General features: G+C 42.6%; 1 protein-coding gene across 2 annotated transcripts in view; it reads right to left on the minus strand.

Annotated features, from left to right (window-relative positions):
- Nucleotides 1-13855, minus strand: part of RORA (RAR related orphan receptor A) — a 127936-nt gene that overhangs the window by 35490 nt on the left and 78591 nt on the right. Inside the window, exons 3-4 of one of the 2 annotated variants that reach the window (XM_061594806.1) lie at nucleotides 1390-1531; nucleotides 283-489 (exon numbers count right to left, since the gene is read on the minus strand). In XM_061594806.1, the coding sequence (XP_061450790.1) occupies nucleotides 283-489; nucleotides 1390-1531 (349 nt within the window). Of the gene's footprint in view, nucleotides 1-93; nucleotides 490-1389; nucleotides 1532-13855 lie in introns of both variants that reach the window. The other variant, XM_061594805.1, reaches the window with a different exon arrangement.

Genomic DNA, 13855 nt, shown 5'->3' on the forward strand with positions numbered 1-13855 from the left:
ATGTCGTTTCAGTGATCAAAAGCCAAAAAAAAGGGCATTGTTCTTACTCCAAAGGATAGCAGCCACATGGAAATCCCCCCCTTTTGTTATTACCTAATTCTGCCATGGACACAGTAGGAGAAGTCTCTCCATTTGTAAAAGAGCAATAAGGGAAGAAGCCCGATGCAGCGGTGTAGTCACATATCGGTTCTGGTTTGATTCCATTAATATCGAGCCCCGACTGGTCTGGAGAAGGCTGTATGTCTAAGTAGAAGCTGCTAACTGCGGAGTCTGCTTTGCTACCTTCAGGGGTATGGCCATCAATGTAATTACTGAGGTCATCATGCAGTTCTGTTAGCCCATTGGTAGTGATGTTGTATGTTGGTGTCAATGGCTCTGCCTCTCCAGGTTGTTGTTGGTGATCTCGCTGTTGTTGTTGCATCCGGTGTTTCTGCACTTCTGCATACAAGCTGTCCCTCTGTTTTTTTGACATTCGACCAAACTTTACAGCTGAAACATATTCATAAGCAATATATTTTATCATGACCAAGATCCACCAGCTTAGATGATGAGTCACTACACTTTTCAGCTGTAGCGGTAAAATGCTATGTTAGAAGGACACATCATAAATATCTCTAGGGTACCTATTAAGCAGCTTCCAACATCACTACAACACACTTTTGCTTGATCCTATAGGTGAAGTTAGAAAGTCAGAAGGTAGGCATTATTGTACTGGGTTATTTTACTGTATAGAGAACAATTTAGATGTGTGATTTACCAAGGACCTGCATGAGCGATAGAAGAATTTGAGAAGATGGCTCATCTACAAACAGTCATCAAAATAGTAATTTTATTAAGAAAACAAACAAAGAAACAAAAATTAGATTTCAATCAGAAGGGCAAATATATTTAAATGGCATTATAGTCTTAAGTTCCATATTTAGGTTTCCTTGCCAGATTTCTTTGAGTTAGGAGAAGTTACAGCTTGTCACCTAACAGGAGTATTTAATCCTTGCTGTGGTGATGATGATATCTATTAACAGCAGTTCATAGTCTCTGCACCAGTAATAGGAGAGGAAGATGGTGGAAATATTAAGATTGGTTGGAAGGGGGGGGGAATACAGGACATCCATTATGTTGTATGAATGGAATAAGGGATTTTTTTAAAAAAATAAAAATATAGCAGGCCTAGTGACACCAGAAAGAAGGCAGGCATTTATTGCATGGTGTGTATGTGTACGAAGGGAGAAAAAACCCTGGAAGCCACTAGCTAGGCCAATCCAAAGTGAATTCAATGACTTATGAGGCACAGTATATTTCAAGACTAGTATTTTAAGAATGGGATGAGCAAGCAGAAAGCTAAGTAGTGTTGCACATACAAGACAGCTGACCTGAACTAGTAAAGCTCACCATCTCGGGACATCCCCACAGCAAGGCATTTCTGTAAACGACAGTGTTGGCAACGATTTCTACTAGTTCGATCAATTAAACAGTTCTTCTGACGAGGACAGGAGTATGTGGCATTACTTTGCTGACTCCTCCTGAAAAAGCCCTGTAGCATAATGCAAATGCAAGAGGAAGACTAATCAATAGTGGGATCCAAAGTGTTAGCACATTATTTTGAATGGACATCATGCTTAAGCAAAATTCTGATCTTTGGAGGAGAAAGTACCATCTAGAGCAAATGTTTTAAAAATCAAATTTGTTGCAGAGTATAAAAACTTATTAAAATACATTAGTTTATATACATTAGTTTATAGTTTAGATACTTGTATAGGTTTTGTGTATTCTGTAATAAACATTATTTTACAATACTGTTTTTAAATAGCTAGGGACATAATATATTTCAGAGCTCTCCACATAAGCGCTGGAGAACGTACCTGCTTTATATCTGTGCTCAACTGAATGCATACAAGTACTTGGTGAGAAACAGGCAACAGCAACATGTCCACACATTCGCCCCACTGTTACCTCAGGACAAAAAGGTTCTATAGAATTTTGAAGCAATAACCCCCAAAACCCTTAATCCTGTTTCCCAGAGGCAAAACAGAGATAAGCCCACATGGTATGAGTGACTATGCCATCCCCTGCCCCCAAACTCTCAGAGGCTCCATGCCTCTTAAAAAAAGTTGCTGGGGAGCAGCAGTGGGAGAGTGCTATTGGCTTCATGACTTGCTTATGGGCTTCTCACAGCCATTTAGTTGGCCACTGTGGTCTGAGGGCACATGAGGCCAGCTCCCTGCTAAAGCTAAGCAGGGTCAGGTCTGGTCAGTGCCTGGATGGGAGACCGCCTGGGAACCACATGTAAGCCGCCTTGGGTTTCTTTGATGAAAAGAAAGGCAGGGTACAAATGTAATAAATAAATAAACATAAGAACAGCCTGCTGGATCAGGCCAGTGGCCCATCTAGTCCAGCATCCTGTTCTCACAGTGGCCAGCTAGATGCCTATGGGAAGCCCACAAGCAGGATCTAAGCACAACAGCACTTGTCCCTCCTGTTTCCAGCAAATGGTATTAGGAATAGGAATGGGCAAGAATTTCACCAAAATTGGACTTGATACTGGATTTTTTGAGTCTACATGTCCACTCTCTTTGTGGATGGATCCAGAATGCTTCAAGTTTCCATGGATTTTCTGCAGTTTTTTTTATTTTTTAAAAAACTACAACAGCACTTGACACAGACTGCAAACCACCTGGGAGATAATGGAAGAAAGGAAGTGAGCCAGCTCTCTGTCTCACTGCTCTAACTTCCGGCCCCCTTTTGCACTCTCACATGCACGAGGTGGGGGAGAGAAAAGTAACGGAGGGGTGGAATCAGGATCTCATTCAAGACTCAAAAGCAACAGAGTGGATCGGGAGTTCCCATTGCCCTCCGTCTCATAGCCAAAAAGAAGAGTGGAACTTCTGGGAGGGGAACAGAGAGTGGCTTGGAGCAGACAGCCAAGCAAGAGAGTCATCCCCTTTTCCATGCAGCCCACACCTATCTGCTCCTCACCGTTTCCTGCCTTCCATCTTCAAACTCTGCCCAACTTTAAAAGCTACATACCCAGACTCTGGTGAGCTTTTCCAATTGTTCTTGCAGTTTGAGAGGGAGCTGCATAAAATCTCCTGGTTTTCCATTCCATTCCAGAGTATTCTGTCTGGGGTATGATTGCCTCTCTTAGAGCATGTGTGCAGTTCTAACACTAGAGTTTAAAGGGAAGTATAGAGAATCTCAACCAGGTTAAGGAAAGCATAGAAAAAGTGTGCAAGACTCTCTAGGCTTCTCTGTTAATCTCTATAGTATTGATCCTTTAAATGTCCTTCCATCTTATTCCTAACTGAAATATTGAACCAGATGAAAGCCAAAGATAGCGGACCCAAATGTAGATGGGTTGGAACTGTATTCCAGTTCGATGGAATCCTAGTGGATAGGGACCAGCAAGTGGAGCCTGGCCCTAATTCGAAAGTATGTTGCCTCCAATTGTGGAGGTAGAACGTCGCCATTGTGGCTAGCAGTCGGTGGTAGCCTTCTCCTCCATGAATCTGGCTAATCCTCCTTTAAAGCCATCCAAGTTGGTTGCCATCACTGCCTCCTCTAGAAGCGAACTCCATAGTTAAATGTGTGTGGTGTGAAGAAGTGCTCTCTTTTATCTGTCTTGAAGCTTCCAACATTCAGCTTCACTGGATGTCTAGTATTATGAGAGAGGGTGCAAACCTTTTCTCTGTCCACTTTCTCCATGCCATGCATAATTTTATACACGTCTATCATGTCACGTCTGACTCGCCTCTTCCAACTCTACAATACAGTAGGGCCCTGCTTCTCGGCGTTCCGCTAATACGGCGGTTTTCAATCACAGTAGGGCCCCATTCATATGGCGCTTGTTCCGCTTTTTTGGCGTTTTTTAGCATGATGCACTCTGAGAAGGGCGTCAGGTGCCATTTTATTGTCGGTGTTCCACTTTTCAGCGATTTTTGCTTTTCAGCGGGGGTCTGGAACCTAACCCGCCGTATGAGTGGGGCCCTACTGTATCGTTTTTGAGGTGAGGCAACCAGAATTGTACACAGTATTTCAAATGTGGCTGCACCCTAGATTTATATAATGGCATTATGATATCAGCAGTTTTATTTTCAATGCCTTTCCTAGTGACCCCTAGCATGGAATCTGCCTTTTTCACAGCTGCTGCATGCTGGATCAACATCTTCATTAAGCTATCCACTATGACCCCAAGGTCTCGTTCCTGGTCACTCACCGCCAGTTCAGACCCATGAGCATATATGTGAAATTTAGATTTTTTTGCTGCAATGTGCATAAATTTAAACTAGTATACATTAAATTGCATTTGCTATTTTACTGCCCATTCGCTCAGTTTGGAGAGGTCCTTTTGGAGCTCTTTGCAATCCCCTTTTGTTTTAACAACCCTGAACAATTTAGTATCATCAGCAAACTTGGCCACCTCACTGCTCACCCCTAACTCTAAATCGTTTCTGAACAAGTGAAAAAGCACAGGTCCCAATACCGATCCTTGGGGGACTCTCCTCCATTGGGAGAACTGTCCATTTATTCCTACCCTCTGCATTCTGTTCCCTAGCCAGCTGCTGATCCACAAGAGGACCTCTCCTCTTATTCCCTGACTATTAAGCTTACTCAGATGTCTTTGGTGAGGTACCTTGTCGAAAGCTTTTTGTACATTATCTTCCATGAATCTGTCTCATCCTCTCTTAAAGCCATCCAAATACTTGATGCATCAGAGAATGAAAGGGCTATCTGACCCCCCTTGGCAGTCAGTTCTGAATCTTCTGCACTAATATCCGACACCAAAAAAAATAAATGCACGAGTCAGTCTCAAATGCTTCAAGTGTGTAGCCAGTGCAGTGATAATTGTTTCAGAAGTTCAACGCTACTGAGATAAACACTCACAATACAAAACAGTCACAGTACCACAGAAACTCATGCTTCTGATAAGTACTGTGCTCTCCTGCTCCACTGGCTTCTTCCACTGCCCTGGAGAATGGGGCCACATTCGCACTGTACATTTATTCCACTATTATTCCATTTTAAACAGTCATGGTTTCCCCCAAAGAATTCTGGGAAGTGTAGTTTATGAAGGATACTGAGAGTTGTTAGCAAAGCCATAGTCCCCTTACAGGCCAGCAATTCCCAGAGTTCCCTGGGAAAAAGGACCAACTGTTAAACTACTTGGGCAATTGTAGCTGTGGGAGGAGAACAGGGGTCTCCTAGCAACTCTCAGCACCCTTCACAAACTACACTTCCCAGGATTCTTTGGGGAAAACCATGACTGTTTAAAGTGGAATAATAGTGGAATAAATGTACCGTGTGAATGTGGCTTGGGACAGTTGAGTTTTTTCTTCACGTCAACGGTTAGGTATCGGTACGTGCTCTTGCAGTCTGGGCCCCTAGTTACTACACTGGAGCCACGTTTCTCTCCCCTTCCCCAAGTTAGTGCCTCTGGTTGTAATGGTTACTCCTCCTCCTATGGCTCAGTCCATGTGGGGTGGGATGACCTCAAGAGACAGAGCCACAGCACTCCTGAAGTCAACCCACCTCGATTCAGTGGTACAGCTCTTGTCTCTTTTCTCCAGGGGCTTGAACTGCTGCTCCCAATGGCAACTTCCCTGCCTGCCAGGGACACTTCTTCCCTTTTTCTGCCTTGCTGCTCCCCCCACCTTGAGGCTCCCTTTGAAGCTCTGGCCCCACAGCTGCCACAAATCAGCTTCTCACCCTCTCACCTTTTGGATCATTTTCAGGGGGGTACACCTACCCCTTCAGACATGGGTTTTCTCTCAGCAAAAAGGAGGGGCTCCTGAGTGTTTCCAGCCTTGGGGATCAGGGGAGAAATAAGCCACCTGGTGAAGGACTGAATCCAGCTGCAGCCACAATACTGTTTTCACTAACACAGCTGAGAACAAAACTGAATTTGACTAAGCCCAACAAATACTTCATCCATTGCGACGGTGGTATGTTTTCATTTGTGCAAACATCACAGATACTGATTTCAGCATCTATGACATTTGCACATGCACAGAAATCAGGAGTGGTTTGAGCTCTGAAAAACAGAAAGCACAACTGCATTTTTGGCACATCAAAGCCCTTTTTATATGTGCAACAGACTGCAAAAACGCATACACATAATTCTGAATACCAGCTGCTGGAAACTGCAGGAAGGGAGAGGGCTGTTGTGCTCAGATCCTGCTCACAGGCTTCCCAGAAGAGGCATCTGGTTGGCCACTGTGAGAACAGAATCCTGGACTAGATGGGCCCCCTTTGGGTGATGTTCTTATGTGCCCAACAAATAAAATTTTGAAGTATAAGATTTTTCATTTCCTAGTCAGCCTGAAACAGTTCTACAAAAAACACTAAATTTAATGGCATAAATTTTCATAAAGATTATTAATATTGTAAGTGAACTGATCTGTTTACTTTATATCCTCAAAGGAAAAAAACGAAAGAAATGCCAATCTATGCCTTGTGGATGACAGTTAATGCTCCCCTTCCCATTGCTTTTTGAGCCTGCCAGAGACCTGAACTACTAAGCTCATATTTGGTCTTTTGACAATTTTCATTTAATGAATTGATTCCTACAGTTCATTAACATGCCCACTTCCACTTCTGTATACACATATGTCTTAATTAGCTGCTCATTGGCTGTTTAATTACAAGAAAACAGCTGACAGCTGCCTTGTTGTATCCTAATGGCAGGCACTCTGGAAGGGATACACACCAGTCTGTGACAACAAAGGCTTATTCATAATACCATGATTTATGGCTAACACTTACACATTTCCACGTATCATTACGCTTTACAATATTCTAGTAATTGCCAATTAGGAATCAAGCGAATTCCCCCTCCCGCCTCCTCATTCTTTTGTATGTTCTAAACTAAACTCACAGAATTTATTTTTAAACCAAGCAAAAAAATAAACAAAAATACTCATTCTAATTGAAGAAATTTGGGTTCTGGATCACAAAAATGTGGGATCATGCAGCACATAAGGAAAAAGTATTTCACTTAGAATTCTTGATTCCAAGTGGATGTTGCACCAGTGATTGTTTATTGCTTCAGTTTTGCATGGTTTACAGTTTTTACTACAATCCCTAGTCTTCTTCAAGCATTCAATATGAATATGTGAAGGGATTATCCCTGCCCTTTCAACACTGATGTGTGCCAGCCATGTTGAGGCACAAGCTGCGTCAGTTGTGCATGCATACATGCATTTGGCACCTTCAGCCTGACAATGATTGGACACTGGCTGCGTGGGAGCATGGGTGGCATGCACATTGACAATTGGGGTCAGGGCTTGCCTATGTGCAAGAGTCCCTTCACCCATTCGTGAATGCCCAAAGAGAGATCTTGTGGTTCACCATTGCGTGTTTAACATTTACAAAGCAGAGTGCATATTTAAGTTATATCTTAATTAAGATACCCAAATAAATAAATAAATATGTTAAAAGATATTCAAAGTATCCACTCTTGCTTAAAAACATATGAAGTGCCTTCTAGGATCAGACAAAGATTCACTGAGTCCAGCATTGGTTGCAAAAATCCCAGCAACAAAAGGCAGTACATAGTCCATGTTCTTGACATCCCTGCCCAAAAGAGTTTATTTTAACACAAACCTCTGTAGGCAAGTGCCCAGCTTCAAGTTTCATGCAACAGATGGGCCAAATAGATTACATATATATCTCTTGTTCTAACTCCCTTTACCCTATGGTGCAAACCATCGAATCGGTATCTGCCTCACTGTGGGTTTGGTTTTCATCACCACACTCTTTCCTTAGAATTAAAGCCCCAAAATGACAGAATAATTTTTTCCTGGTTTGATTGCTGCTCCCTCCTTTCTGGCACATTTACAAACCATACAACCAACAAACCTTCCAAGAGAAATGCAGCAGAACACAATTTTATTGCCACGTAAACCTATCAAGTGTATTTCTGTTTAGCAGAAGAAATGGAGCACGTTTTCTGATACAAAAAAGTTTGAACTTTTTTGGGCAAGGCACCCAACATATATCCTATGTAGCAAGGACCAGGCAGACTTACTATTCCTGTCAAGGAGAGGTACAAGACCCCCCCCCACACACACACATACATAATGCTGCCACTATAACATGCACTGTACCACAGGGAGCATTTAAGTCTGGGGAATGCTTGCCAGAGCAAGGGTGAAGCAAGGAAACAGCATAGCTGTGGGAACTGGATACTACTGTTCAGAAGGATGTTTCAGGAGGACAGAGAAGGAGCTCTTGCAGACCAGCACAGGTGGATAGACTCCAGCGGAAACAGGGAGAAGCAGAGGGCCTAACTACACATTACATTAATGATGTGATTAGTCAGTCAGCCGGGTTTGTATTATTTGTAGCCAATAGCCATAATATTAAAAAAATAAAAAACCAAGAAAATTCAAGAGTACATTAAGCATTTAACATTTCAGAACTGCAAATCACATTTAAAATGGAAAGGTCCTGAAATAATTTGTATTTTTATAAAAACCAATTGGCACTCAACCCTTTTGGGTCAAAAAAATAGCACATAACCTTCTTGTTACTAATGCATATAAAAACACTCTATAGGTAACAAATATCAGCCAGAAACCATCTAATTTTGTATTGACTTAGAGAATTCTGAAATGAACATAGGAATCTGTCCCAACACACACAAAGAAGGTCATTTGTTGTCCTATTAAAGAATTTACTGGTCAGATATTTAAAATCTAAGCCAAGTAAACACGTGAAAAGTTAATTCCAACAGCTAAGCAGAGCTTTTACAGTTCAATTTAATTTTAATGTGCCAAACTGAGGACTTCAGATGTATGCAGACTTATATGTCCATTTTGGAATCTTCAGCAAAAATTCACAGATCTTAAGGTTATAAATGTCCTGAGACGACATTACAGAGGAAACTGAATAAATGAACATAAAACTGTTACAATGTGCTCAGTCTTTTCTATGTTATAGGTGTAGATGTGATTAACAACCATATCATGGTTTTAAAGCATTAGATACCAGGTGCAGGGGAAGGGGCAACTGCACCACAGCACACAGGGAGATTTGAGCCTTCCCCTCAGCCGCCGCCTCAGTAAAAATGCCCCCCCAATCCAGCAGCAATTAGCATTAAAAAAAAAGCCTTCCACCTAGGGACTGGTATGGAAACGGCAGAAGCAAAGTGAAGCTTGTCTTCCTTTGGCAGGAGCCTGCTTTGCTGCTACAATGCCTACAAAAATTGACATACCTCTACAGAACAGAATGCAGTAGAAGCAACAAAACCGAACTTGACACAAGGATGTTCATCATTTTAAACAAACAAAATCTGGGCTCTCATTGTTAATCTTGTAAAGTGAGCTGCTAAGTTATTCTGTATTCCTCTGCCAGACAATAGATATTTATTGTGTATTTTAGTGTTTTTGAAAATATATTTTAATTGTTATCACATATTTTAATATAGTATTACATCTTGTTTTGTAAGCCACCCAGGGAACAACAGCCATATGAATCTAGTCAGTAGTAAACTATTTTTTGAAAAAGGTACTACAGGGAAGTTCAAAGGGCACTGTGATGTCCCTGTGTTTTAATATCTGTAAATATGGTAAGTGCGGGTTTATTAAGTGATATATGGTAAGTGACTGAGTGAGAGGGGGGAGTACATGGGCTAGAATGCTGGAGAATGCTGTATGATTACTGGCTGAGTGTTTGAATGGCTGAAGGTATAAATGAGAGGATGACAGCTGGTTCAGGGTTCTGTTTTGTGGGGGAGTTGTGGGCAGTTAGTTGTGGAGTGTGGATTGGAGTTGGTTGTGGGTTGGATTATATTTGGCTGGTATTTAGACAGAATATATAAGACTGGAAACATAAAGAGTGACACTATATGAAACCATACGCTTGCTGAACATTCCTAAAGTAATCTTGTTATTTCCTGGTGTTATCAAATAAATACTTTTATTGGTTTACCTAAAGCCTGATCCTTGGCTGGGGATTCACAGACCAGAAGGGAGGGCAGGGTATTTACCAAGGTGGAGAAAAACAGTATCAAATGGTGGCAGCGGAGAAGAGATAGTGTATCATCAAGTATCCAGGGCAACCCAGGGCTGTATGCTTTATAGACAAAGATACAGGGGGGTTGTGGACGGCAAGGGCACCCAGACACAAAGTAACAATAAGCCATAGGGAGACAAGGCGAAGTCTCTAGCAGTATTGTTTACAGGGAGTGGCTGGTGGTGCTGCCTAGCAGTGGGATCTTGTGAGATCTGTGCTAGGGTGAGCTAAAGAAAAATAAAAACTACGTTTCTCCCTGGTGGGAGCCTGACAGGTGGTGCCAGGGGAGGAACATTACAGGCACGTCAGAATAAACTCATTTAAATGTAGGCAAGAGTAATAGCAGCTTAAGCATACTTGGATTGCAATTTTTTTTCAAGCACAGGGTGAAAAGTAATCACATCACAATACAAAGTGCTGCTGGTGGTAGCAAAGCCTCCATAATTGCAGTCTCAAAAAATATTTGGGGGGTTTTTTTGGTCATGCTGTCCTCCATAACAGACCCAGTTAAAAGGGGGCAGCATCTTCATGTAAAAAGGAGCAACAAATGCCTTAAAAATTGCTGAAGTAATTCCAGGTGCCTACACATTTTGAGCAACTTTGTCAATGAAGGAATATGCAAGTTCAAAAGTCATTTTTCTCTAGTTATTTCTGTTAGAACAGTAATTAGCTTGAATCACTTTGGGAGCTAGAATGGCTTCAATAAATCTTTATATACCCAAAGGAATTTCAGGTAGATTACGGAGGGAAAGCAATAATCAAGTGAGAGCTATGTGGAATTCAAAAAACGTGATAGACTGGTCTCTATTGGCCATGAAGATTAATAAAGCCATTGATTGATTGATTGATTGATTTGATTTGATTAATATCCCACCCTTCCTCCCAGTAGGAGCCCAGGAATTTTGGCTTCCAATTTTACCTCCCCCCCAAAAAAACACTCCTTCATGTTAAGTGACAAGACTGAGATGCTGTTGGTGGGGGGGCTCTCTGCCCAGATGGATGATGTCCGACCTGCCCTAGATGGGGTTACACTCCCCCTAAAGGAGCAAGTCCGTAGTTTGGGGGTCTTATTAGATCCGCTCCTGTCACTGGAGGCTCAAGTAGCCTCGGTGGCACGGAATGCGTTCTACCAGCTTCGGCTGGTAGCCCAACTACGACCCTATCTGGATAGGGAGAACCTCGCCACAGTTATCCATGCTCTGGTAACCTCTAGATTGGACTACTGTAATGCACTCTACATAGGGTTACCTCTGAAGACGGTTCGGAAACTTCAGCTGGTGCAGAATGCTGCGGCCAGAGTTCTTACTGGGACTAAAAAATCTGATCATATAACACCTGTCCTGGCCCAGCTGCACTGGCTACCAATATGTTTCCGGGCCAGATTCAAAGTGTTGGTTCTTACCTATAAAGCCCTTAACGGCATCGGACCGCAATACCTGGCGGAACGCCTCTCCCACTATGTACCTACCCGGTCGCTGCGCTCGACGTCGAAGGCCCTTCTCTGTGTCCCAACGCATAGGGAGGCACGGAGAACGATAACTAGAGCTAGGGCCTTCTCAGTGGTGGCCCCCGAACTATGGAATGCCCTCCCTGATGAGATACGCCTGGCGCCTTCTCTGTTATCCTTTCGGCGCCAGGTAAAGACCTACCTCTTTGCCCAGGCATTTTAAAAAAATTTAAAATCTGAATTTAAATTTGAAAATTTTTAATTATGTTTTATTGTGTATTGTATTTACATCCACTTGTATTTTAACCTGTTTTATTATGCTGTACACCGCCCTGGGAGCTTATTGCTATAGGGCGGTCTAAAAATGTAATAAAATAAATAAATAAATAAATAAAATTAAGTTCAGCAAACCTTGAAACTAGTCATACCCAGTAGTGTAGTGGCAAATTCAGAAGCGCAGGGTCTCTTCATTATAGCCACACCACGCCCCCTCAGTCACACACCCTTTTACACTTTCACTGGTCTCCCTTGCTGCCTGCATCTACAACAGATGTCCCTAGGAGGCAATCAGCATGAAAGGGGACGCTGCATTTTAGCTACTGAGAAGAGTCTTCTCAGCAGCTGACTCATCTGCTTTCATAGAATCATAGAATAGTAGAGTTAGAAGGGGCCTATAAAGCCCTCAAGTCCAACCTCCTGCTCAATGCAGGAATTCAAATCAAAGCATTCCCGACAGATGGCTGTCCAGCTGCCTCTTGAAGGCCACCAGTGTCGGAGAGCCCACTACCTCTCCAGGTAATTGGTTCCATTATTGTGTGGCTGTAACACTTAGGAGGTTTTTCCTGACGTCCAGTCGAAATCTGGCTTCTTGCAACTTGAGCCCATTATTCTGTGTCCTGCACTCTAGGACGATCGAGAAGAGATCCTGGCCCTCCTCTGTGCGGCAACCTTTCAAGTCCTTGGAGAGTGCTATCATATCTCCCCTCAATCTTCTCTTCTCCAGGGTAAACATGGCCAGTTCTTTCAGTCTCTCCTCATAGGGCTTTCTTTCCAGTCCCCTCATCATCCTTGTTGCCCTCCTCTGAACCTGTCCCAGTTTGTCTGCATCCAGAACTGGACAAAGTACTCAAGATGAGGCCTAACCAGTGCTGAATAGAGGGGAACTAATATTTCACACAATTTGGAAACTATACTTCTGTTAATGCAGCCTAAAATAGCATTTGCCTTTTTTGCAGCCACATCGCACTGTTGGCTCATATTCAGCTTGTGATCAAGGACAATTCCAAGATCCTTCACGCATGTCGTATTGCTGAGCCAAGTAGCCCCCATCTTATAACTGTGCATTTGGTTTCTTTTTCCTAAGTGTAGAACTTTGCATTTATCCGTGTTGAATTTCATTCTGTTGTTTTCAGCCCAATGCTCCAGCCTATCAAGGTCCCTTTGAATTTTATTTCTGTCTTCCAGGGTATTAGCTGTGCCCCCCAATTTTGTATCATCTGCAAATTTGATAAGCATGCTCTGTACCTCCTCATCCAAGTCATTAATAAAAATGTTGAAGAGCACTGGGCCCAGGACCAAGCCCTGTAGTACCCCACTCGTTACTTCCGCCCAGTTTGAGAAGGAACCATTGATAAGTATTCTTTGAGTACGATTCTGGACCCAACTGTGGATCCACCTGATAGTTGTTCCATCCAGCCCACATTTAGCTAGTTTACTAATCAGAATATCATGGAGCACTTTGTTAAAAGCTTTGCTGAAGTTGAGGTATATTATGTCTACAGCATTCCCACTGTCTACAAGGGAGGTTACCCAATCAAAAAATGAGATAAGATTAGTTTGGGAGGATTTGTTCTTCATAAATCCATGTTGGCTCCTAGTAATCACTGCATTGCTTTCAAGGTGCTTACAGATTGACTGCTTTATAATCTGCTCCAGAGTTTTTCCAGGGATTGATGTTAGGCTGACTGGTCTGTAGTTCCCCGGTTCCTTCTTTTTGCCCTTTTTGAAGATAGGGACAACATTAGCTCTTCTCCAGTCATCCAGCACTCCATGAATACGCAAAGATAATAGACAGTGGTTCTGAGAGTTCTTCAGCCAGTTCCTTCAATACTCTAGGATGTAGTTTATCGGGCCCTGCCAATTTGAACTCGTTCAAAGTGATTAGGTATTCCTTGACCGTTTGTCTGTCAATCTCAAGCTCCAATCCTGCCCCTTCTACTTCATGTTTCCCAAGAGGGTCATAGACCCTTTTTTGGGAGAAGACTGAGCCAAAGTAGGAATTGAGGGCTTCTGCCTTTCCTTTGTCATCTGTTATCATTTTGCCATCCTCACTGAGTAGCTGTGCCACCATTTCCTTTCTCTGTCTTATACTATGGACATACCTGAAGAAAGCTTTTTTGT

This window comes from Rhineura floridana, chromosome 14, assembly GCF_030035675.1.
Source record: "Rhineura floridana isolate rRhiFlo1 chromosome 14, rRhiFlo1.hap2, whole genome shotgun sequence".
NCBI classification, from domain to species: domain Eukaryota; kingdom Metazoa; phylum Chordata; class Lepidosauria; order Squamata; family Rhineuridae; genus Rhineura; species Rhineura floridana.